This window comes from Hipposideros armiger, unplaced genomic scaffold (assembly GCF_001890085.2).
Source record: "Hipposideros armiger isolate ML-2016 unplaced genomic scaffold, ASM189008v1 scaffold_380, whole genome shotgun sequence".
NCBI lineage: Eukaryota > Metazoa > Chordata > Mammalia > Chiroptera > Hipposideridae > Hipposideros > Hipposideros armiger.
Genome location: NW_017731730.1, coordinates 810,696 through 836,515, shown reverse-complemented (window position 1 = coordinate 836,515; position 25,820 = coordinate 810,696). Strand labels below are relative to the sequence as shown.

Below are 25,820 nucleotides of genomic sequence, written 5' to 3'. Positions count from 1 at the left end.
GTCGAGCTGTTGTTCACCATCTTAGCTGTAGAGGGCAGTGTCACTGGCCCTCATGTGGGATCCGAACCAGGGCCCTGCTGCTCGGAGCTGGCGTCCCCTCCTTCCTTTTTCTTCGTCCCTCCCTCCCTCCCTTCATCTATAGTTCCATGTTGGACTGCTTCTGACCACCAACTCATCTTCTAATGGGAACAGCTCCATCTAACCCTGCCCTTTCCTCACAAACTAGGCTGGGGAGGGAGAGTGCCCTAGCACAGCTGCCCTGCGAGCACATCTCCCCTTAGCTTTCTCCATTTGGGGGTAGCCCTTGTGAAAAGCTAGGGTCCAGATGGAACCCTCTGGCTCACAGTGAAGCCACAGCTCACAGAACCATTATCTTAGCTGAGCAAGCTGCAAAGCTGATATCAGGCTCCTTTCCTCTGGCCCGCCTCGCCTATGAAGGAGTCTGGGACAGAGGAAACCACGGGCGTTTCAGGAGGGCGTTCTTGTTCAGTAGCCCTGCCCTTCTATGGGCTCGAAGTGGGTTCCTCCAGGAATGTCCCTGCTTTTCCTGCATCTTGACCATAGCCCCAGTTCAGAAAGTTTCAAGCAAATGCTGGAACCCCCCATTCATTGCACCCTGTTTCCTGGCTCTCCTTCATGGTAATTTCTGAAAGGAAAGGGGCTTTCTGGCCTGTTTTTTCCTTTCTGCCCAGCCCCCATTGCAGTGCCTGGCATATAGCAGGTCCTCAATCAATAACTAAATAAACGACTGACGGAGGCAACTATTCTTAGAGGCAGCTGTTTCCTAATTTTGTTACAGATGGAGATTCCTTCTCTACTTTTAATCTTTTTCTTCCTTTTGGCAGATTTAAAGGAGGGGAGAACCATAAACAGACTTCCACATTTCCAACTTTGCCCGGAAGGCAATTTCTCACTTTAAGGAGGAATGGCCTCATGGGCTGGCTCCTTCTCTATGTGGGAACATCACAGGAGAAAGAAGGCAGGAGGCCCAGTGTTGGTGGATCGTGCAGATGGTCCTGGAGCTCTGCTGACAACCCCTTCCTGGTGAGCAGGCGGGGCCGGTGAGGCCAAGGGAGCAGGCAGAGTCCAGCTCCCACCACCGCCCGCCTGGCCCCTGCCTCTGTGTTCCCTACTGCCCTCAACACCGGCATAGGATGCTTGGGTGCTTCCTGCCTTTGCCCAGCCCGGCTTTCCAAGCCCCCAAGTCTGCCTCACATGGTCGAGCAGGTTGAACACTGCAAAACTCCAAGAGGACACATTCCCTAAAGATCATGGTGTGACTAGAATCCACGGGAAGTTGCGCGTCGCCCAATCACCAGCACCACCCGTGGTGGCCCGGATGGGCCTGTGTTCTCCACCTCCCTGAGATCCGCGGGTGGACAGGTCACTCAGCTCCCAGTCAGGTTTTGAGGGCAATGGGAACCACTGAAGCCTTTTAGGCAGGAGAGAGAGATGCTCCCCAATGAATAAAGGCTCAAATAATAGCACAAGGAAACATCAGTCAGAATCAAAAGGCTTGGACCCCAGGCTATCCTGGCCCTCCAACCCGCCCCAGTCCCAAGGGAAGGGAGCACAGCCGTTCTTACCAGCTCCCCATTCATCCGGAGGGCATCTACCAGTTCCAGTAAGATGGATACCCGCTCGCTGGGCTGCATGGAGGGCCCGCGGAGCTTCTTGCTTTCTTCCATCCTCAGAGTTGGCAATTTTATAATCATTTGCAGTGTCTTTATGGCTTCTGGGTAGTCCCCAGACTTGTTGAGAGCTCTGGCCTTGATGAAGTGGTAGAGGGGGTGGTCTCGGACCTAGACAAGAAGAGTGGAGTGGGGGCTCCAGGTCACCGCCGCCGCTGCTCGCAGCACCCTGAATGGACGAAGCTACAGGAGCCCATTGAGCCTGCCCCTGCCTTTGGGCCAGCAGGAGGGTCTGAGGGGTGCAGGTAGCTCCCGGGCTTCTCTCCCAAGGCAAGTGGGGGCTGTAGCTAGGTGGGCTTTGGGAGACTGAGTGGGTGACAGGGCACAGAGGACCCCCACCTGGAAGTTGTGGCTGACACCCAGCTCCAAGCAGTGGGAGCACATGGAAAAGTTGCCCTGAGCCAGGTAGATCTGGGACATGAGGAGGTGGGCGTCCGCGGAGGTGGGGTCCAGCTCCAGGCAACGCTGCAGGGTGCTCTGAGCATTCTCTAACTCTCCTAGAAGTCAGAAAAAAACCTCTACATCCAGGGATCCTTGGGGACTCCAGGGACCCAATATGTAAAGGCAGAGTGAATTTACATGTCCTGTTACCCAGAAGTCCCCACGCTGGGCATTTTACTCAGTTCTGTTCTGCTTCACTCAGAGGTCTCCTCCAAAAATGAGAACACACACAGTTTTTGCCTTGACTGAGGCAAAAGCTAGGAAACCCAGACCTCAGTTAATGCCTCCCTCCTCGCTGTAACCCTCAGGGAGGTGGCTAAGTCACCTCACGGCTCCATGTGGAAGCTCCCGGGAACACTTAAGTCTCGATTCCCACCCCGAAGAGCAGAATGAAACCTAGTAATAACAGCAAGAATAATCACAACTGATGAAGCACCTGCTCCAAGCCCAACACAGGCACTTCAGAAAGTCTGGTTTCATAGTCTCCCAGCCCTGCAAGGTTGGTACTACTCTCCTTGTCTTTTAGATGTAGGACTGGGACTCTAGTGATATAAGTCATGGAGCTTAGAAGGGACAAAATCAGCATTTAAATCCAGGGCCCTCCGGCTCCCGAGGCTGAGCTCAGCACGCTCTGGCACTGTGGGGCTGAGAGGCCTCCCTGCAGCCAGGCTGACCCTGAGCGGTGGCAGTGGCCGTCCAGGGGTGGGGTGCAGTGAACTGGGGGGTAAGAGCCCTCCTCCTTCTGCACCCAGGTCCCTCAGCAGCTCCTGCTCCAGGAAAAACACAAATTGAAAACAACAAGCTCAGGGTCACCAGAGGCTGGGAGCAAAACATGTCATGGGGCAGTCAGGTCCCTGGACAGCCAGGTCTCTCTGCCCCATAACCTGGTGGGTGGGGAGCACCTGCTCCTGGGTCCCAAACTCCCTACTCCTTCCCTGTGTGCTGCAGAAATGTGAAGATGTCGCCATGGCAACCCAAGCAGCTGGAGGCCTTGCTTTGGCCCTAAACATGCTGGCAGCTGCCAGCATCCCTGGGAGGTGTTCCTGCCCTCGCTTGTACCAAGGAGACCTTGAAGCTGGGGATAGACCTGGTGCCCAGGTAAGCCTGGGGAGGACCGAGGATGGAGACGGGGAGCCCTCATCAGAGTGCAATCCACGGATGCAGAGGCAGAGGAGAGACACATGGCATTCCGGATCCTTGGAAGCCCCCGGGACACCAGGGATCAGCTTGGCTTTCAAGCAGACAGGGGTGAAAGGTTGCAGAGAGACAGAGGACAAGAGTGCACCCACCAGGGTTCTCTCACCATTTCCTTCTCTTTCCAGGATCTGGGCCTTGAGATGGGAGAAGGATGCCACTCTGGTCATCTGTGGGCTTTGAAAGTCTAATGGCACAGGGTCTCACCGCCCCATGAGGCCTTCCTGACCACCTTTTTAAAACTGCAACCCTGCTACCCCACCCCATCTATCCTGTTTCGTTTTCTCCATAGCATTATCATGTCCCCAAAACAATACAATGTACTTAGTTGTTAGATCCTTACTGGAGTGCAAACTCCATGAGGGAATGTCTGCCTGTTTTGAATAGTGCTGTATCCTAGTATCAGAGCCGTGCCTGCGCTAATGGGACTTCAGTGACAATTGCCTGACACAGACCAAGCAATCAGCAAAAGGCCTGGGTGGGAGAGACCCCTGCTGGTGAGGGATGTCAGGAAGTTTTCTGGGGAGATTGGAGGTCAGGAGGAATAGGCAGACCTGTGAGGGTGAGGGTGTGTGTGTGTGTGTGGTGTGTGTGTGTGTGTGTGTGTGTGTGTGTGTGTAAAGGATCCCAGGCAGGGAGCCTGTGGACACTAACCCGGGGCAGAAGTCCTGCCAGGTGTCTGAACAGATGTGGGAGGATGCAAGGCCTCACCTGGCCACCAGGACCCATGGGCTCACCTGAGAGATACTTGACCTGAGCCATGACATACAGCGGATCAAGCAGAGCTGGTGCTGCCTTCACAACAGGATTCAAGATCACAGTGACTTGTTTAAGAAGTGGAGACAGGATCTGGCCCGGTGACCGGGGCTGTGGGGACATGGGGGTCGGCTGTGCGGTTTGCCCCCTTCTAAGGGACTCCCGGAGCTCTCTGACAAACGCGCTCTCAGTCAAGGAACTTGACTTGATTCCACACATATTTGTTATCCACTCTGTACCATCTGGTGCTAGAGCATAAGCTCCAGAGAGTGGGGACTTTATTTTGTCCACTGTTCTGCCCCCAGTAACTAGCATGGTGTCTGGCACACGGTAGTGCACTCAATAAATATTTGCGGAGTGACTCATTACAAGGCATGAGGGTATATTGGGTGTGTGAGATATTCTCCTTGCCTACAAGGAATCCTGACTGGCTGGGAAAGCAGGACCAACAGGTAAAGGCTAACATATTTCTTAGAAGACTTCTGGAAAAAAAAGGAGCCCAGTTCTTCTGAAGATAAAGGCAAGGGCATGGGCCAGTGCCCCCCTCTGCCAAGGGAGGCCCCTGGGCCAGCATCCCTGATGTGACCTGGGGGCTTTGCGTGAGATGCGGGGCTTCTACCAAGTCAAGGTCTGCACTGGAACAACCCCCGCGTGATACGCGTGCTGCGCGAGCAAGTTCGAAAAGCGCTGGGCTCCCCAACCCCTTGGGGCTCAGAGCAGCCTAGTTAGTGATGGAGCCTCTGTCCAAACCTAGATTCCAGACCTCTGCCACGAAGATGCCCCTTTGTCTAACCTGCTTGGGGCAGAAGAACAGGTACTCCCTGGCGATGCAGACCAGGAAGAGGGGGTCCAGCTTTTCGAAGTACTCGGCGCCCAGGGGGAGGCCCTGCATGCTGGAGAAGTGCAGCTCCACAGCCTCCTTGAGCAGCGCCGTGGCCTCCTGCTCCCCCTTGTGCTTCCTGGACGCCAGAAGGGCTTGGAGGAACACCAGCACCTGCGGAGGCAGGCCCAGGGCTTGGAACCAGTGCCACATGGGCACAGTGGGTAGATGAGAGTGAAGTGGAAGTCCAGGCCATCTGGGCTGCTCTCTGCTGGAGGCTGGGGATGGGAGGAGGGCAGGGGGTACCCTCCTGGAGCAACCTGCGCCCCCAGAGAGCTCTGACCTCAGACTTCCCCAGGGACTGCTGCACCTCCTTCAGGAATTCCAGCTGGTGCTCAGCCTCCTGCAGGTGGCCGTCTAAGATCTGGCACCAGATGCTCCCTGGGAATGGGACAGAACACGATGAGCAAGCAGCCAGCTCAGAAGCAGAGCCAGCAGTCTGCAGGCCAAGGAGCGTGAGTGAGACAGTGGAAGGAAAGGTTTCAGGGCAGGAACCTCTTCCTCAGCTGAGGAGTGATACCTGCTCATTGTAAAGAATTTAAATCCCACGGCAATACAGAAAAACCTCCGTCGCTCACGCCCTGGCTTTAACCATGTCTCTCTCCAGAGGTAACCACCATTAACAATTTGGGGTATATTCCTTCAAACGTCTAAGCATTTATATGTCATTAATGTATACACATATTTTCCCCATTAGGTCACAGAAATCCACCCCATTCTCTTCAATGATGACATAATTTTCTTGTGGGTGGAACCAGATATTTAACTATTGCCCTATTGAAGGATGCCTCATTTCACATGTAGTTTATTTTCAATGTTCAGGCATTATAAGCCATGGTGAACATTTCTGTGTGTTCCAATTCCTGAAGTAGAATTGATAGGTCAAAGGGCATCGTATCTAAAATACTGATAGAGAAGGCCAACTTGTCCTCCAAAGATATTTGAATTAATATTACTGTCAAGAATTTGAAAGTGGCCTTTCCACACATCCTCGCAGACATGCTTTTTTCTCTTTGCCAGTCTAAAAGGTGAATAGTAACTCACTTTAATTCCCTTTTTTTTTTATTAGGGAGAATGAATATCTTTTCATGTATTTAATGGCCTTTTCTACTGTGAATTTCCTGTTCACAGCTTTTGCCTGTTTTCCTTTTGGGGTGATTTTTCTTTTCTTTATAGATTAAGATTATTAACCCTCTGTAGCAAACATTTTCTATTTGTTTGTCATATACCTTTTAATTATTTTTACAGTGTCTTTTGCCATCCATTAGGTTTACATTTTTACATAGTCAAATCAGTAAAATATTTTCCTTTACAGGTTTTGGGTTTGCGGTCATGCTTAGAATTCCCCAAGGAACCCAAGACCAATTTCATTTTTATGTTTAAATACTTAATTCATCTGGAATTTATTTTTGAGTATGGTGTGAAATGGGGACTTACCTTTATTTATTTTCTTAGTGGATAGCCGGGTAGCCAACCAAGAGCTCTTGAAACTCTATTGGTTTGAAATGTCTTTATCGATAATACCTATTTCTGTCCTATTTTATCTATTTGTTTATTCTGGCATTGGTTTCAAGCTGACTTAATTACTTTTGTTTTATGATATGTTTTGAATTTGGAAGGACAAATCCCTTCTGTTCTTACTATTCTTCTTTTATAGATATTTCTCGGCCATTTTGGTGTACTAATTCCTGGCTATCTTCCTAATCGTCATCTTGGTTTTCAATTATATACGTCTCTCTATTTGGCTCATCTATGGAATTTTTTACTTTGCAATCATATTTTTAATTTTCCACAACTCTTTTTTGTTCTCTGGGTTTTTTTTTTCATAGTAACATGTTGTTTCCTTATTGACATCATAACTACTGGGGCCGGCCAACTCTGGACGCACATGAGTGGGCTTGGCCTGGGCTGGAGTGCGTGGGCTGGACATCTGGCCAGTGGACTTCCCTCTGGCTGACCGACTGGGGCGCTCCCTTGAATGAGGAAGTGGGGAAGGACTCAGCCTGGTGGAGGAAGATTTTCGGAGATTTTGCCTATGTGCTGAGCAGCCAAGTCTTTTTGACCTTCATGTCCCTGTGATGGTGGGAGGTACTTGGGGGCTCTGCTCTGCTTCCTCCAGAGCCTCCTTGATTCCATCTCTGGTTGTCAATAATCCTCCTGTTATCTTGCTACTACCCGATGGCATGTTTTGCTCCTGACCGCTGGTGACCCTGAGCTTGTGTTTTCAATTTTTGTTTTCCCTGGAGCTCTCTGGGGAGAGCTGGTCTACTCAGTCTTCAACTGGCCCATCTCTGCCTATGCTGGCTGATGGGCTTCCAGACCTGCCTGGAGTTTCCACGCATTTGATGCTATCTGCTTTATATCTTCTAGAAATGTAAAGTCCTCAAAGTTTCTGGCCCACTGGGGGCAACTTTCCCTGTTTCTAGGGCTGTATGGCCTTTTAAAAACATCTTCCGTTGTTTTCATGGATTCAGGGATCGAGGAAGAGGCATGGTCTGAGGAGTCAGCATGACATGTTGAACTAGAAATCAAGACCAACCACTCTGACAATTCTGCTGCACCAGTGAGGAGCCTGGTGTGTAGGGAGAAGCAACTTGTCCCAAAAGACAGCTCCTCAGAACCAGGGCAAAAAGCAGGCCCGCCTTGAGCACTGGACCATATGGCTACCTCAACCCAAACTAAACATGGCTGGTTCAGAATTCACAAGAGACCATGGATTGGAGGGCTTTCAAAAAAATGTGTAGGGCCGGCCGAGTGGCTCAGCTGGTTAAGAGCTTGCTTGGGAGCGCCAGCTCTGAGCAGCAGGGCTAAGGTTCGGATCCCACATTGAGGGCCAGTGACGCTGCGCCCTCTACAGCTAAGATGATGAACAGCAGCTCGACCTGGAGCTGGGCTGCCGTGGGTCGCCGGTGATGGCGTAGGCTGCAGCAGGGCTGCAGTGGGCTGCCATGGGCTATGTGAGTGGCTGGCAGCCAGCGTGAGCAGCTGGTAGCCGGTGTGAGCTGCAGGGAGCCGCTGTGAGCGGCCGACCAATGACTGGCGACCGATTGCCTCACCCGGGAAGAGCGCAATGATCATACCAACATGGGCCAGTGAAGCAACGTCCTCCAAAACTAGACTGAAGAACAAAAACAGCAATTTGTCTACCTGTCTGTTCCCCTTCCCCAATTCCCCAATGCTGTTCCCCTCCCCCCAATTCTGCAATAAAAATCTTTTAAAAAAAATGTGTAAAATGAAAATTGTGCTCTGGAAAATTCATTTGACACTTACATAAAGGGGGTGGGGGGAAGCATCTGGATAGACAGGGAAGAACAATTCTCAAACATATTCATTCTGGTAGCCTTTCGCCTCAGGGGCCTGCATGGGGGGCAGGGGGTGGGGGGTGGTCTGCAGAGGTGAGGCTAGAAGCTTTGGGGCGGAGTGTGCTGGGACCAGGGCTGTCTCCAACACTGGCCTGTGGGGCCTGAGAAGAGGCAGGGCTGACCAAGCATAAGGGGCAAGCTGTCAGTCTTCCAGGGGGTCAGAGTGTGGACACTGGAGGTCTAATGTAGATCAGAGTAGCTTTGAACACACTTTTGAAAATTCCTGTTCCTCTTACTCCTGTGCTTGTAGATTCAAGGAAAGGCATCCTGTCACACAATGTACCCACAAACTCACACACCCTCTGGGGAGAATGCTTCCCCACACCTCTCGTCTGGACCCATGAAGGCCACCCTGCTTGGCTCCCAACACCTCTCCCCTCCCCCCCACACCCCCGCCTTGCCCAGCCTGCACAGACCTGTCAAGGCAGCTACACTGCTGTCATCCAGTTTCATGGCCTCCGAGTACCACAGAGACGCCTCCTTTACTTGGTCCTGCAGGATGAAGAGATAGCCCAGTTCTGTGGCCATGTGGGCATAGAGGGGCGTCGCCATGAAGGTGCGCTCGATGAAGCTACACACTAGCCGTAGAATCACCTGGTTCCTCCCACACTGCAAGGAACAGACACACGGGGATGCAGAGATCAGTTAGTCCAGCCTGTCTGAACAAGGCCATGTCAGAATTGGGGGACACTTTGACAGGACTAGGGGGGCTCAGGCGAGCCCAAGGGGTACCCTATGTCTAGGCAGCTGGGCCTCTGTGCTGTTCAGCTCCCAAAAAACCATTCCACTGGCCCTGAAAATCTTCCTCCAGCCACAGGCCTCCTGAGGGACCCATCCCTATTGGGCCACAATAATTGGTCCACCGAGTCACCAAGAGGTGTTTCAGAAACTGAAGCCGGGTGAGAGAAGCTCTTCACGTCCCATTGATGAGAAGTGGCTCTAAAGGCGGCAAGCAGCCATGTTCCCTGCCATCGGTGGAGAATGAGGCAGAGAGAATCAGACACAGACATGGAGGGAAAATGGTGTCCCTGGGGCATTCAATCCCACAGTCTGGTCCCTGAGCTGCCTCTGTTCTTATGGCAAGTCCTTCTAGTAAATCTTGCTTTGGGGCTAAAGGGTCTGACAGAGACAGGCGGTTTGGCAGCCTGGTCTGTTTGCACTTTGCCTGATGTCAGAGAGGCCTAGGCAGGCCAGCCTTCCAAGGTCACTTCCACAGAAAGACTATGGAAGTTGGGTGCCCAGCACTCTGAGGCCAGAGCTGGGCATGCCTCTGTTGTATAACAGCCATAATACCACCCTCTTTCCCCAAATAAGGCTCCTCCCACGCTACAAGTGCTGCCAGGCCTCATCTCCCTGAGCTTCTTAGCATCTCTGAGGGGCACTTGGGACAAGGATATGGAGCCCACATGATACAGGTATTGGCCAGAGGCAGGTAGGGGCCACAGGGTGTGGGCCACCAGGCCTGAGAGGCCAGGTTTGAGCCAGAGAGGGGAGGGGCAGGATACTCAGGGAGCTTCCAGGGGGTCATAGGACCCCCCTAAGGAACAGAGAGAGAAGCATGAGTTAAGAAACCAGGAAAGAACCTTCTTACCAGTCTGCTAACCACAAGAATTTTTTTAAGATGGAGGCTTGGATTTTGGGGCTCTCTTATCTCAAGCGCCTTAATCAGATTTCTAACGTGATCGGCAGCCTGCAGGGACAAAACATACAACGTCAAAGGCAATATGTCAAACAGGAGTTGGGCAGAGATTCTCAACCTTGGCTGCACATCACTATCAGCTGGGAGATCTTAAAAATCCCTGTGTCTGGGGGCCAGCCCCAGAGGTAAGATTTAACTGGACGTGTGTGTGTGTGTGTGTGGGGGGGGGGCAGGCATCGCAGCCCCCCAGGTGGAGTTTCCAGGACCATTATTCACCCAAGAGCTGACACGGCCCCTTTGATCATAAATTTGTGAAGAGCAGCTGCTCTTTCAAACCCACCCAGGCAGAGCCAAGGAGCCGGCTGTCACTGTGCCCACTGTGCTGCAGCGCACCAGGCTGGCAGCTGACCATCTGAGCCTCCTCTTCCTGCCATGACCCCTTAGAGACTCTTGATTCATCACATTCTCCACAAACGCAATGTATTTATTCAAAAGGCAAGGTTTGGGCTGAAAACACAAACTCTTTTTGAAAACAAGAACCTGTCTGGACATGGAGGTTTTCATTAAGCGTTCTAGGTATTTCTGACTGCATTTGAGGGCTATTTTGGGTTTCTTTGGAAAACCACAAGGCTTAGGTGCAAGTTTGGGGTCAGGTGCTGCCTGGTCAATATCTGAGCAATTCCAACCATTCCTTAAAAAAATGGCATTTCCCGAAAACTGAAACACAACCATGACTTCTATTGGTTAACACAGATCAAGTTATTATAGTGTACCAGGCACTGTTTGAAGTTCTCCCACTTGTCATTTCATTTGGTCCTTACAACCACCTTACGAAGTAGGTAGAATTATCTCCATTTTACAAGCGAGAATCCTGGGGTTTATGCAGGTGGAGACACCTGCCCAGGTGTACACAGGGAACACGTGGCAGAGCCAGAATCCACCTCACTGCCTGCCTTTAGAGCTGTATTGCACAAAGACCAAACTAGAGCAGACCTCCTTGGCAGGGAGTATGGGGCAGAGGTGGAGGAGGGAGCTGAGATCCAGGGAACACCCTCCAAAGCCATGTGGATGGAGGTGCTTTGAGGGGTTCCTCCTTGGCTATGTTTGTTTCAAGGCTCAACTTCTGAGTTTTGAAAGAACTTACTGTGGTCATGTTTCCTTCTCTTGCAAGCTCATGCATAGCTAGAATTTGGCAGGCATCAATATTGCTTTTGTCTTTTTCTAGGATTCTGAAATAGAAAGAGGAACCACGTGAACTGTGGGTATTTATAGGCACAACGGGGATGGTGTGGTGGCAACTTCTGGTCATTTTCTAATATCCATTCTCCCCTTCTTTTAATAAGAGAACTCCCAAACTTGCAGGGCACATGGCTACCTAGAATAAAGACCACATTTCCCAGCCTCCCTTGGTAGCTTAGGTGTGACCATGTGATTAAGTTCTGGCCAATAGGGTGAAAGTATCCAGTGTGCTATCCAGTGGTGCCTTCCATTTCTTCTCTTTCCTCCTTCCTGCTGGGTGGAATGTGGACCATGTGAGCAGCATCCTACTAGGTAGAGCAGGGAGACAGAAGGGGCGTGGGACCCTACAGAGTTAAGCTGCCATCCCAGCCCTGGACCACCACCCAGATTTTTCCCTGAAATAGAAATAACCTCTTATGTCACATATTAAATAACCTTATTTAAGTCACATATTTTGGGGCATCTTTGTGACAGAAGCCTATTCATATCCCAACTAACACAGACATGACTATGGTACCAGGGTCCGGGGGAGCCCGAGGGCCAGAGAAGTGCTTGCAGCTGTAAGATAGAAAGAGCACCTTGGTTTCTACCGTGTGTCACTGTAAAGATGCAATTTCTGATCATACTATGCAGTTTTCAAAATTCTCTTTCTTAATAGGAAACTATAAAGAAAACGATAGTTTTCAGTCTGGTCAGGGAATGGCCTGCTTAAAGAGGGTTACTCCAATTAACATATCAAATTCCAACATGATTAGGCATAGTCAACATTCAAGGAGTTCTAACCATTTATGATGATTCTAAAGGTATTGTGAACTTCATGCATTTTGAAATTAAAAAAAAACTTTTAAATGACTTAGGGACTAAAGAAGAATCAGAATGCGTATGAAAAAAATGCTTAGAACCAAATGGTACTAAAAACACTACACATAAAAATATGTAGATACTGCTAACATGGTACCTCAAGGGACAGTCTTAGACTTAAACGCTTATATTCTACAAGAAGATTGACAATGGATGAGCCAGGCATCCAACTCAAGAGTCAGAAATCAACAACAGCATAACTCCAAAGGAAGTATTTGGTAGGAAAATAATAAAGAGCGGAAATTAATAAATGAGAAAACAAATATATAACAGAGAGCATCAACAAAACTCAAAGCTGGTTCTTCCATAAGACTAATAAAAGAGACAAATTACTTTAATATCGATGAAGAAAAAAAAATAGAGAAGGGAAAAATAAGTGATATCAGGGATGACAAGAGAAACACAGCGAAAGGGAGCAGAGATATAGAAACAGTGGGAGAATTCTGTGACCACCACTAGCTGTGAAAAGCCTCCATGAGAAAAGGCATTGGGGTGCTGGGCTCAACCTGTGGGCACCAAACAGTCTCCTACACATGGGGGTGGCGGGGACTGGGTGAGGGTGGCCTCATACACCCACGGTGTGGCCCTCAGCCAGGTGCTTCCAGATAGCCTGTTGGCCCAGGGCTGAGCCTCCAAAGCAAGCTCTTGACCCAGCTTTTGCCAAGGACACTGGCCAGGTGTCACCAGAGAGAGAGACGCCGAGGGCCCACACAGGCATTGCACTTGTGGGCCCCTGTGCGCTGAGCAGGGTGGGATCACTTTCGATTTCTTATCAGCACCTCTCTCTGAGACTCAAGTTCCACGTGTCACCAGAGAAATTATCATCCCACCACAGGGAAGGAAGAGGTTTGTTTGTGTTTTGTTTTCTTCAGAAATGTGCTGTATATTACCACACAATTTAGTAATAATTCATAGCGATGACTTGGTCATTCAGAAAAAAAAATAGTCCATGAACTCTTTCTAGGGAGAAAATTAGTATTATACATTTCAGAATTACTTGATTTAAAACAAAGCATTAGAGCTGAAAGAAGCTTCACTTATCTAGAAAATTCCATCGTCAAAAAATGTCCATCGAACATCCCTCCCCATGAAGCTGTCTTTATTTCTAGTCACAATAAAAATGTGTTGGGCTCGCTGTACGCTTGGCATTTGCCTTCCACAAGTCCCGATAGCTCCTGAACTCTCCGGGGCCTTGCTGACGTGCCCGGCCTCAGACTAAAAGCCTGCTCTCAGTCACCAATGACCTTTCCCCCTAGAGTTTTTAAGTATATCGTACCCATAGTTTTTAAAAATTAAATAATACAGTAGTCCCTAGTCCCACGCTCCCTTCACCCTCCCTTACCCCCTACTCCTCAGAGGCAGCTGATTTTCACCCTGTAACTCTTGCTGCTTTGGGTTATTTGGTATTTCCCTCCATTTCGCCTCTAAACAAGATGCTTCTACCTCTTGACATGCGTACATCTTGATTTGTCCATCGTAGGCCACAGCTGCTGGCTTCCTGCCGTGCAGGTAGGTGTTGACTTTACATCAGTCCTCCCTTACCACCCTGTCCCGATAAGATCCTATCAGTCCTCACAACGCCTCTAGCGGCCAGTTTTACTTCTATGTCTTGTCCCATCCAATACAGTATCTCCCATCTCCCCACTTTGTAAGATGAGAGCGTATTAGCCGCAGGGCCGACCCTCACCCCTCACCTGAGTCCTATTTCTATCGTCTGCTCCCAGTCCTGCCGAGCCAAGAACAGCCGCATCTTCAGGACCAAGGCGGGCAGGAAGCCCCCCGAGGCCACCGTGATCTGGTTCACCACCTCCAGGGCCCCTGAGTAGTTCTGCTGCGTCATGTAGTATGTTGCCTGCCAAGAGCCCCAAGACAAGAGCCTCCGTCAGTGCCCATGAGGACAGGAGCAGAGCCTGACACATGGGCACTCAGAGTGACTGGTCCAGGTCCACAGCAGTCTTGGGTTCCAGGCTGGGTGAGGCAGGGGCTACAGGGAGACAGCTGGGCCGGAGCAAGGCCAGGGGAGGCCCGCCCCTAGGAGGAGAGGTGGGGTCGCTGGGCACTTTCCAGTTCCACAAACGGCACATCCATTTTCCTGAAATGGAGCCCAGGGCAGTAACTTGGTGTCAGTTAGGGTGTCTCTAGCGAGGCTGCAGTGCTTTCTCTCCATCAAGGCCCACCGAGCTGGAATTGTGGTCTCTGTGGGCCACACAGCCACCAGGTCCTCCCGGGTGATTCAGGTCACAGGTGCCCGAGGGGCAGAGGGCAACGCTCCTAAGAGACTTGAAACTGAACTCAGAAAAATCCGAAAGGTAGGCTTATGCTAGACCTACAGTAACTCTCCATGAAGAGGCTTATTAGAAACAAGGGGAGGGCTATTCTAAATAAAGATTTATGCATAAACATGTTCACTGCAGACTCTAAGAGCACAGCTGGAAACAATTTCAATCCAAACAACAGGAGATTGGGTTGACAAGTTATATTAGGTCCATACACTAGAGGGCTGGCTTTACGTAGACATTCAAAATGACATTTGCTGATGACAAAATCTTACATGAAGACAAAGAAACCAAATGATAGAGTGCACTATGATTACAACTATATTAAATGAACAACACTATCTCCGAGCCTGCAGTGGGGGCTGTGTGTGATCCCCTTCAGGACCAGAAGAGCTGGCAGCTGGTGGCTCTCAGAGGAGCCTCTCTCCCAGCATTGCCCATGGCTGAAGGGAGCTGCCTGGTGCCAGGTCACACCACTCCCTAGGGGCAGCCCACACCCAGCATCGTGTCAGTGAGCAGGGAAGTTAAGGGCCATCCCAGCTCCAGAATTCCAAGTAGCGCCCACTCAGCTTCTCCTTTCGCCCAGGTGTCTGCTTATTTTGATTTCCCCACAGATGTTGGTCCGAAGGGTGCTCCCGGAGAAAGCTTCTACCTGATAGCCGCATGGCTTCTGCTTCCCAGAAAACCAGCCTAAGGCACACCCTGAACCCATGCACAGAAAAAAGACTGGGAGGCACTGCCCTAAAACCTAACATGAGTAGTTTTAAGATGGTAGGGCTCGGGATGTCATTTTAATTCATCTTTTGACTTTTTTAGACTTCCGTTTGTTGAATGAGTACATCTTCATTTTATAAGAAAGATATATATAAATGGAAGAGAATAAATGGACAGTTTTTCTCTTTGAGTCAAGGAAGGTCACATAAGAAAAAAAGAACTTAATTTAAATTAAGAGCAGAAAATACAAATCATAAAACATACCTCCCTTCTCTTATGGCCGACTAAGTGAATTTAACAGGAGAGAAGAGAACGTGTGAAAGAAATTTGCAGAGAAAAGGGGCAGTAAGTGAACCCAAGCGGCAAACAGACAAAGCCTGAGAGAGGTGAGGAAGGACAGACCCTGAGAAAGAGGTCCCGAAGACCCCGTGCAGAATGAGACAGAAACACCAACGGAGCAGGAAGGAGGCGAGAGCCAGAGTGGGCCCTGGGCTGCTATGTGACCCTGACCTTCTCTGGGCCTCTGTTCCTCACCCACCAGGTGAGGGTCTCACCTGAGGTCACCTGGTGGGTTTCTGGCTTCAAAGGTCCAGTCAAGGGGACGCTTACACTCCGCTCCCCTCCCCACTGCCCACCTTTCCCATCAGCCCCAGCACATCTTGGGCATCCTGAGTCCCCTGTTCCAGGTACTTGATAGACTTCTTCACAGTGTGGGGCTTGTCTGAGGTAAGGTCCACCCAGCCTCTCAGCACATAGGCCTGAGAAAAGAACAAGATGAAAGATGAAGTCACGGTCCTGCTCAGCCTCCAGCCAGCCTGCCTCTCACACCTCATGGCCACCCTTTGCCACTCCACACTCTGAGGCCCTGCCAGGCACAACAGCTTGCAGATCCCGGGGCAGCCCTGCTCCCTCTCTCTGCCTATTGTTCCTTTGCCTGGAATGCCCTTCCCAGCACACACCTGCCCCAAACCAAATCCTTTCACCTGATTAACTACCACTAGTCTTTAAAACTCAGCTCAGGAGGCCTTGCGTGACCTTCCAGGCTGAGGCTGGGCCCTCCCTGTGACCCCGCAGCTCTCTTACCCCTTGCTTACGGTGGCATCTAGCCACTGCCTGGTTACTTTACACCTGAGTCAGGAGGCCCACACGGGGCCCCAGCGCAAGGCTACTCCTGCTGTCTGCACTCCTGGCCTGCTTGTGAAAGCGGGCATGCCCTCTGAGCTCAGGGGCCTTGCCCGCTCCCCTCCAGCCTTCACCCAGCCTCTCTTGGCAGATGCGAAGGCCAGGCTTGGGAGGGAAGATCGGAGCGGCCCCAGGAAGGCACTGCCCTGAAGCATCCCTCATGGCCTAGACTCGTGTTTCTCAACTCTTCCATATTGCCCTCAAGGAGCCTTTTTAGGCAGTTTTCCCTTAATCATTCCCTTCCCCTTTAAGACATTTTAACATCACAGACATACTGTCTATGTGTTAATAGGTATATCTGTTTTATACATAAACAGTGAGATTTTTTTTTTTTACCCCAGAACCAACTTTCACCCCCCTTTGGGGTGATCTCACCCCTGCTGAGAACGCATGGCCCAGACTGAGGCTTCAAATTCTGCCATGAGTGCAGACCCACCGCATGTGCCATCTGTGGTACATGAGATTCTACTGTCTGATCCACCACTGGTATTCAGCAGATCACTACAACGAGGACACGCAGGCCCGGTGTAGCCAGCTCATCTAGTTTTTCAAAAGAACCAGGAAATCTGGACTTTTACGTAAAACAATCTTCTCATTTCTAAATGTCAGCGCCAAGATTTTTAGAATGCATCGTGCAGGCCACAGGCCACCTATCTGCAGATTGGACTCCACACAAATGCCAGCGTGTACTGGGCTAACCCCTGAGACGACGCGGGTGGGAGCACCCGTGAGACCCAGGGTCTTGTCAGTGCCTGGGCGGGGCTCTCCCCCAGTCCCAGGGCCCTCCGCGGGAGTAAGGGCCACCCTATGGTGATGTGTCGGGATGCTACTTTCTTTGCCTCTTGCCCCAGAATGCGGGTGGTGAGTACCTCGCTGGAGGTGCTGGAGAGCCTCAGCACGCAGTCGATGTACTCCCTGGCCCTGTCATGGTGGCCCATGAGCCAGAGGAAAAGGCTGGCATAGTACAGGGCAGTCCCGCTGGCCTTCTTGCGGGTTTCCTTCAGGCTGCTCTGGAGCTCCTGAATCGCTTCTTGGTCTGTGAACCCCGGAGAGGAGGAGGAGGACGAGTCAGGGTGAGGAGGTTGGCCTGGTGCTGCAGGGAGAACTGAGGGCCCAGGGGGCTGTCTCTGGATGCTCTGGGGCTCCCCCAATACATGGAGCCAAACACACACCAGCCCGGGGCCTGGAAACCAGCAACGCTGGCCCCTGAGATACCACGGGAGCTGCCCAGGCCTGGACTTGGACTTGCTGTCTGAGATTTATGCAAAAAGACCACACCTGAATCCCCTACCTCAAGCCCACAATCCATTTGAGATGGAAATAGTAGTTTGTGGTCTCTTGGAATCTCTCTGGAGGAGTGGAGACTAGCAGTAGAATTATTTACATCAGCTTGATTTTGTCCAATGAGATCTTGGCAAAGGAGCGCAGGGCGTCTCCCCAACTCTTGGAATCTGGAAGGAGGACCCCTCCCACAGTCATGCTCTCTGTCTGTGGCTCCTACTCAACTGTGCCTGGGCAGGGCGTGATCTTTGAGGCCTCCAGGGAAAGGGGTGCAGCAGCCACTCCTCAGTGACTGACAGCAACTGCAGTCACCGGGGCACACACCTTCTGCAGCCCTTGAGGGTCTGTGTCTCTGGGGTGCGGCTCTCTTTCCCAGGTGGGGCCAGGCTCAGGTGAGCATGGCTGCACTCACCGATGGTTTCGCAGCTCTTGTGAGCATAAATGAGGGCCATGGTGGAGCACAGGGACACGTCTGGGTGACTTCGGATGCTCTCCAGGTTGCTGATGGCATCCTGGATGCGCTCTGCAAAGAGAGCCCACATGGTTATGCTTTTGGGGTCCAGGCCCAGAGGGTAGGAGGCTCCATGGCAGATACATGGGGGTCCTTTTCAGTGTTGCCCCAAGGCTTGACACCACCTAGCTTCACCCAGAATCAGAGGACTAACTGGTCCAAAAGGTCCCCAGTGGCCTGAGGTCCCTGAAGACTGAAGCTCCCTGAAAAAACTGCTGGCACTATGGTCCAGGCTGCCAGGGGCTGGAGGGCTTGGAGCCGAGGATGTACCTCTGAGTACTTGCAGGGATACTTGTGATGCTGAGATTTTTGACTGGGGGTCAGTTCTGAAGAAGGACCTCAAGGCATTTCCAGCTAGCTGCTCAAGAGCCACTGATTACATTTATCTCTCCACGTCCACGGATATTGGCTGTGGGCAGCCCAGCCGGCCCTGGGCCCAAGACCACTTTCTGAGTGTCAGTGAGTCAGCACCTGCATGGGCCCCACTCTTCTCCCTGCTCCTATGCTATACCTGCCAGTACTCACACCCACCACTTCCTCCTTTTCCTGCATTACTGGCTCTCAGCTTCCAAACCTGGGATTAGATCAATATGCATGCGGTCATCTCTCCACCCACTCATCGTCCAGATGGACAAACTGAGGAGCAGAGCAGTGACTGTGAGCTCTCTGAGATCTGAAAGTCCACTAGGTATGGACTGCATGGACTTCTGTAGATTAACCTGGGGATCTAGGCACTAAATGTTAAGACTGTTTCCACGACTGGGGTAGAAGTGGGCACCCAGGTGGAGCTAAGTGTTAGTGCTGGGCTAGTGTCCAGGTCAAGAGGCCAACACTGACGAGTCCTTACCTTCCCGGAAGACTCCATAGGCTTTAAAGAACTGCAGCACAGAGTCGTTGCTGAATTTTTCCAGGCCCACGGCTGCAGCCTGCTGCACATGGCGGAAGTACTTTTCCTGGCTGTAATAAATGATCCCAGCCTGTGGGAGGGAAGACACAGTTGCAATAGCCCTTCTCTGTCTCTGTTCTGACCGCTCATGCCCCCATTCCCTGCTCCTCCTCAGTTCTGTAAAGGGAAGACAAGGAGAACATTCCGGCCACATCGTGCTCTTCACCAGCCCCCGCAGCAGCTCCATGCGGTTTTCCCTGGGAAGGAATTGGGAGGTGTTTGTTTTGGAATTACCGCAGATTCTGGTTCAAATGTGATAGAGATTTCAACTCACGCTGTCTTAGGAAGCGACTAAGGCGAAAGAGAGAGGATCAATAATAAGAATGATTACACCAATAGTTGGTTACACGTTATTGTGGGCTAACCACCTGCTGGAAACTGTATCCAGGGCTTTATATCCATTATCTTCTGCCTTATCCTCTCCCTAACATTCCCGGTTAGGGGAAGTGAAGGCCATGGAGGCTGTGTCTTGACAAAGGTCATTCAGTAACAGGGGCTGAGATTTCAAAGTGAATCTCACTTCCCCTAAGGTTTGTGGGTGCTGGGGTTAGGGACAGATGTAGTTGGATTGTAACCAGGCTTGTGGGCCATATGTAAGGGCCCAGACACCATCCTAAGGGTAATAGGAAGCAGTTGGAATTGTTTTAAGCAGGGGGAGGGATATATTCAGATGTGTGTTTTTGCAAAAAACACGGGTTTGTGTGCGTGTGGGTGGGGTGTGTGTGGGGGTGGAGGGTTGGGAGGGGGGCTGCTGGTGAAGAGAGCTGAAGCAGAGAACCTATTGGGAGGGGAATTGTTGCAAGTGCCTGGGGGCGAGATGGTGGTGATCTTGGGCTAAGGGATAAAAAGAAGTGGGTGATCTCAGGAGACATGTAGGAGCTGACATTACTTGCAGATAGAATCGGGGATGGGAAACAGTTACGGCTGGGGGGATCAAATGGTGATGGAGGACACAGAAGAGGCACAGGCAGGGGAAGGGGACAGTGATGGCAAGATGATGGAGATGGGTTTTGGAGGCATTGGTTTAGGAGAGCTGGGGCACAGGCCTGGGTGAGGATGCTGACTTGGGGCTCAGGGTGCACAGAGAGCACCAGAGAGGATGCACTTCACCAGGGAGAGTGAGGCGACAAGGGGCCGGGACCGCCTGAAGCGGCCAAGGACAGCGAAAGGCGGGTAAAGGGGACAGCAGGAACTGTCAGAAGTGGCAGGAGAGCAGCAGGGCGCGGGGGTTACCGGGCTGGGGCGGAGAATCCCAAAGGGAGCGAGGTCGGGCAGGGCGTGGGCCACGCACCATAAGGGAGGAGTCATTGCTGCTCATCTCCGGGCTCTCGCGGCTCCGAGAGCCGGTCTGGTGGGGCCGCGCGAGGCTCGATTCCCGAGTCAGGGTCCTGGGCACGCCTCTCGCTGCCGGAAGCTGGAGGCGCGCGCGTCCTTGGAAACGGAGCTGCTGGCCGGTTGTTAAGGGCGTCAGAGTCAGGGGCGGGAGTAGCGAGGCGCCCACGTGACAAGGCGCTGGTAATCGAGCGCCGAGCGGGCTCGCCGGCGCTAGTGTGTGGCTGGGTCCGCCCCGCGGTTCTGGACCCTGGCGCGGGAGCCGGGCCTCTGCCATGGGGGTGGGCGCCAGCACCGAGCAGCCCGCGGGCGGCGCCGAGGGCTTCCACCTGCACGGGGTGAGTCGCCCCCGCGGCGCCGGTGACTTTAGCGGGGCACCCGCAGGGACGCCCCAGGAGCCCTGATCGCGGGCCCGAGGACCCTAGCGGCGGGGTCCTGGTCCTAATGCAGCCTCCGGGTGGAGAAGGGTGCCCCCTTCCCGGTGGGAACTGCCTGCGAGAGGCGACCCCGCTGCACCCCTGGCCCCCCACGGGTCTGCGGCCGCTGTCGGTCCGGCACCGGCCCAGTGCCAGCTGTTGAGGAAGCCGCAGCGTTTCCTGGTCGGGTCAGGCCGCCCCGGGGCGGCACTTTCCCCCGGTGAAGACGGTACCAGGTCCATTCGGGACGCATTTGTAGACTTCAGTCACATTTATTATCGCCAGCTGGGTGCAGAGCTCCGTGCTGGGCCTGGGGAGAAAGCCCGCAACTCGAAGGCTCCGCGGCGGTCCCTGCTCTTGGGTCCGGGGTAACCAAGTGGGCACCAGCCGCGGGGGCCCCGTCTGGCGCGCATCCCGCCAGTCGTGGGGTCGAAAAGGCTTCCCGGACTCAAGGACCAGTGCGAACGAGCCAGGGAAATAGGGTGAGGGAGAGTGCCGCCGAAGGCACGGGGACAGCGTCTGCAGCAGGGGTAGGGTCCTAGGGGGAAGCATCGCGGAGAGGAGCTGTAAGGCGCAGCTGAAAAGGCCCTCTCCGTGTCGCTACGAGGCGGTCTGCCTGGGTGAGCAGTCCTAGGGAACGTGGAGATGGACTGGGGTTCCTCGAGTCTGAAGGTGAGGAGAGGTGCTCGCAGCCAGATGGAGATTTGGGGGTCGAGAGTTGTCGAGGGAGGGACTGTAACGGAGCTGAGAGAGGCTGGACAGACTCTGGCTGGAGCGCAGGGGGAAGGACCCCTTTTCCCTTGTGCATCCTGGGAGGTTGCAGAGATGGATGCAAGCTCGTCAATTTGGTGCCTGGCTGTTGTGTGGTCTCTGTATTGTGATGGCGGGCTCCGTTATCAGCCCCCGCGAGGGGAGGGCGGGCGGGGTAAAGAAGGGGTTTTCTAAAACGAAAGCCACGTTGGCTTCAGGACCCAGAGGAGACAGGATTTGTGCTTGGTGATGGGCTGTCTCTGGTGGACATCCTGGTGAGGCACTGCACAGGAAGTGGACCGTGGAATGCACCCAACAGGGGAGCCTTCCAACAGGTTTGATGGAAGGCAAAGGGATTGAGGATATTGGCAAAAGGGAGGCTGGGGTGATGGTGGGGTGAAGACTGGAAGGGCCGTTGGAGAGTGACAGAGCGGAGAGGTCCAGGGATTGGAAGTCTTCATTCACAAAAACAGGTAGTTTTGAGCTACATACTTTGTGGCGGTGAACAGATAAAGCAGTGAACAGAAAAGACATTGTCCCTGTTCTCATGGGAGCTTATATTTGGATGCCGGCAGAGAGAGAAGGGAGCCAGACAAGAAACAGAAATATATGGTAGGTGGTGATCATTGCTAGGGAGAAAAATAAAGCAGAGTAAGGGGACACAGAGTGATGTGTGGGTGCTGTTTTGGAAAGGCCTCTGATCAAGTAACGTTTAAACAGACACTTCGGAAAGAAGGCGTGGACCATACAGATGTTTGGGGGAAGAGGGAGGCCCCGAGGAAGGGTTGTGCTCGTTGTGTTTGAGGAAAAGCACGGAGATGAGGCTGGTGTGCTGGGGTGGTACGGCCTGTGTAAGGAGGGTGGTGAAGGATGAGGCCCGACGGTGGGGGGCCTTGCATGTTGTCCCAAAGATTTTGGGTTTTGTTCTCAGATGTGGAGCCATTGGGAGGTTCTAAGTGGAGATGTGACATTATCTATTTGCATTTTTAAAATCTGAAGAACAAGTGTGCTGCCTTCTGTAAATACTGGTGTTCCCACTGCGTGCCAGGCACAATGGAGACGTCCCTGCCTTCACCGAACTTGGAGCAGTGGCGGGTTCACCCAGAAATGGCTGTTACAGGGCAGCAGTTAGGAGCAGGCTCTGGGTTGGGTTTCCTGAGGTCAGATTACTGAATAATGGAGTACTTTTCCTCCTCTGTAAATTGGGGTTAGTAAAAGGGTTACATGGCAGGTAAAGCAGGTGGTGCAGTCCCCTGGCAGCCAGACAACCCTTAGTGAGTGTAAGCTGCTGTCACTGTCAATCACATGAGGTTCTCTGACAGAGATTACAGTGGGGGAGGGTTCTGGGTTGTGGGGCTGGGTGTGATGGGAACCCCCAAGGGAGAGCCAGACAGAAGGCTGTGATTCTTATGGGAGTGGGGGTGCAGTGGGGGGACGGTAGGCAGGAACCATAGTGGGTGATGACAGGGCCCAGGGCAAGGGCAGTGCGTACAGCTTGACAGAGGACAAGGCCATAGGAGAGGGTAGGCAGAGGTACTGGGTGGGCTGGGAGAGGGCCGAGCCCGGAAATTAGGGGCCTGAGCCTCTGGACCTCCTTAGTGATGGAGGCAGCTGACACATAGTGTTGACAATGTTACCAGAGGGAGGTGGCGTGGCTTGGGAGTGGCCCTGAGCATGGAGGAGGAGCACCTCTCCCCAAGCTATCCTTGAATGAATTGTGCTACGGTTTTCAAAAGCCACCTTGTCCCTGCTTTCCCCTGAAGGGGTAGTGGACAGGGCTCAGAGCTCCCTGGTAGCAGGGCCTTGGAGCAGTTGCCCGGAGCCAGGCTAACTGGCTCGAGTGGTTTCCGAGTCCACTCTTTTTATTATTATTATTATTATTATTATTATTATTATTATTATTGTTTTATTTGGGAAAAGTGCCTCTTACAAAAGGGCAGCTGCAAAATACAGAGACCCATGTAACAATGACTTGCTTTCTCTTAAAGTGAAAGATAGTGGGATTCAAGGAATCAAAGCAGTAGATGGACAACTCAGGAGCAACTCCAAGTTATTTTCAGGAAATAGAGCAACAAAATGCAAAGCTAACAATTTCCAATCAAGGAATCCTTCTAACAACTTGTTTCGTGGACTACCTCCCCACCCCACCCCCCTTTAGTGGGAAGGAGTGACTTATTACTGAAAACCAAAGACCCCACTACAAAAACACCTTAGAACATAGTTTTGAATTACATCTGTCAACCTGCAAAGCTCAGGGATGGAATGAGGCAAACACCCACAAAAACGAACACAAAACTGCAATAGCAAAACCCCTCAGGAGGATGAAGGTTTGTCAGAAAGTGCCTGGATGTGACAGCTAGGAGATCATTCAACATTAAATACAACTGTGTGTCCAAGACCCAGTTTGTTTTAATATATGGGATAACCAGACAGTTTTCACCTCTACGGCTAAGCCCATTTCTCTATTTATATAGACAGACAGTGCTAGCACTGCTCTAGTAACAGCTGCCAACATACTGCTTTGTCCTGGAAGGTCTATTTGCCACACTAGGCTGAAACGACTAAACCACGGTTTTCCACTAAGGCTACGAACGCAGCACCTATGCAGAAATGAGCTTATCACACACTCACACTCACACAAGCCACGTCTATCAGCCCTGTGTGTCAACGTCCAGCTCTGCATATGTCTTTTATGCCACTCTATCTTTTATGTGTGTTCTTTCACAATATTCCTATCACACTAAATACAGTAAAAATCTCAGCACATTCACATCTGGTTACCCAGTAGTATTACTCGTGTGCAATTAAACAAGAGACCAAAACCACAGAACAAGAGCACAGGGTGGGGGTTACAGTCTGAGCCCACTCTTACTGGAAGCCATGGCAGCTTCTGGGGGTGGCAATCAGGGGCTCAAACGGTGATGCTGCCAGGAGGGACTCCTGATTCCAGGGGCAAATTGACCTTGATCCGAAGGCTCAGCGGTGAACTCGCTCTCCTTCAGCTTGGGGAATCCAGGATTGGAGGGGCTGCTGGGTGGCAGAAGCCACAGAGTCCTCCCCTGTCCAGAACCTGAGGCCACATGAGCCCTTTCTCTCTGGGCTGGGGCCTGGCCATGCTTGTCCAGCAGGGCATCAAGCGCTCACAGCCAAAGGCCTGAGGGTGTGGGGCCCACCTTCAGGGTTGGGACCTGGGGATAAAGGCTGCATTGTTGGAGCAAGGCTCTGTAAATGGGGCCTTTGAGATGGATTTCTATCCTAGAGGCAAGGCCTGGCTGTTGTGCTTTTGGAGGCAGCAGTGAGTTCAGGAGTTCAGGGCAGGGCAGGGAATGGATCTGAAGGAGATGGCCCACAAGGGAGTGGAGGCTAGGTTGTAAGGCGGGGACGCCACACTGCTCACCAGGCTCCCTGCTTTAGGCCCCTTCCTGCCCCTGGAGCGTGCTGTCCTCAGCCACCATTCCTCAGCAGCTCCCACTGCCTGCTGGACTGACCTCGGATCTGTCACCACAGGGTCTGGGGTCCTCTGGGGTCTAGCCACAGGCTGCCTTCCCTACTGCCTCTTTCTGGCTCCATCTATCCTGGGGCCTGCCTGCTTGCACTGTGTGTCGGGCCCTCCCTTCTTGTCCATAGTTAAACCTTTCTGGGAAACCTTCCTGGCTTTCCCCATAGGCCTGTGCCACCTGCTCTCGATGTGGCCGACCGGTAGCCCCCAGGGCTGACGGGGCTCTCCTGTGAGGCATCTCTGGAAGCATGACCTGTGGATCATGATCAGGAAAGAGCCCTTTTCCTAAAGAGGAAAATGTGTGCCCAGGAAGGTAGTGAGAGAGAATGGAGTCGACCTGGACAATGCCCACATGTGGCTTCTCCAGAACAGTTCATGCCAGCGCATGTGTCCTTGTCAGGACACAGGGAGGGAGTGGTGATGGTCTGTGAAATTGAGGGTGGGGGCTTCTTGGAGGTCACGGGGCTGGCGCAGTGACTGGCCTCTGCTTGGAACAGGTGCAGGAGAACTCCCCAGCCCAGCAGGCGGGCCTGGAGCCCTACTTTGACTTCATCATCACCATCGGGCACTCGCGGCTGGTGAGCTCCCGCAGCCTGCATCGCTTTGCTGCGTGCGTGCGTGCGTGTGTGTGTGTGTGTGTGTGTGTGTGTGTGTCCTTCTGCCCCACAGGAGGCCCCAGCCTGGTTCCTGCTTCCCATTTCTTCTGGAGGGAGGCCTAGCTCCATCTCCCCTTCTTCCAGGGCTACATTAGCCTGACTGGGGCCCTGCCCGATTCTCAGCTCCTTAGCTCTCTGGGTGGACAGAAGGCAGATGGACTCTTGGCAGTGGCCACAAGGCCTCAGGGGCCCGT

The 25,820-nt window shown here is 52.4% G+C and overlaps 1 protein-coding gene and 1 long non-coding RNA gene across 13 annotated transcripts in view; one reads left to right on the top strand and one right to left on the bottom strand.

Moving 5' to 3' along the window:
- TTC21A (tetratricopeptide repeat domain 21A) overlaps positions 1-20,642 on the bottom strand; it is a 34,057-nt gene extending 13,415 nt beyond the window's left edge. For 9 of the 12 annotated variants that reach the window (XR_002126268.1, XM_019662741.1, XM_019662740.1 and 6 more), the window contains exons 1-14: positions 20,265-20,642; positions 18,875-19,004; positions 17,929-18,039; positions 17,105-17,271; positions 15,689-15,811; positions 13,758-13,915; positions 11,108-11,192; positions 9,916-10,014; positions 8,741-8,933; positions 5,246-5,343; positions 4,876-5,076; positions 4,064-4,193; positions 2,031-2,188; positions 1,587-1,802 (exon numbers count right to left, since the gene is read on the bottom strand). Coding sequence is in view for 11 of the 12 variants with exons in the window: in XM_019662741.1 (XP_019518286.1) it covers positions 1,587-1,802; positions 2,031-2,188; positions 4,064-4,193; positions 4,876-5,076; positions 5,246-5,343; positions 8,741-8,933; positions 9,916-10,014; positions 11,108-11,192; positions 13,758-13,915; positions 15,689-15,811; positions 17,105-17,271; positions 17,929-18,039; positions 18,875-19,004; positions 20,265-20,582 (2,187 nt within the window). In the remaining variant the exon portion in view is untranslated. The remainder of the gene's footprint in view (positions 1-1,586; positions 1,803-2,030; positions 2,189-4,063; positions 4,194-4,875; positions 5,077-5,245; positions 5,344-8,740; positions 8,934-9,915; positions 10,015-11,107; positions 11,193-13,757; positions 13,916-15,688; positions 15,812-17,104; positions 17,272-17,928; positions 18,040-18,874; positions 19,005-20,264) is intronic. The other 3 variants (XM_019662747.1, XM_019662745.1, XM_019662748.1) reach the window with 3 other exon arrangements.
- On the top strand, positions 20,555-25,548 carry LOC109393484 (uncharacterized). Its single transcript, XR_002126270.1, has 2 exons — positions 20,555-20,643; positions 25,468-25,548. It is a non-coding gene; the product is annotated as an uncharacterized LOC109393484 (long non-coding RNA).
- Positions 25,549-25,820: the final 272 nt, after the last annotated feature.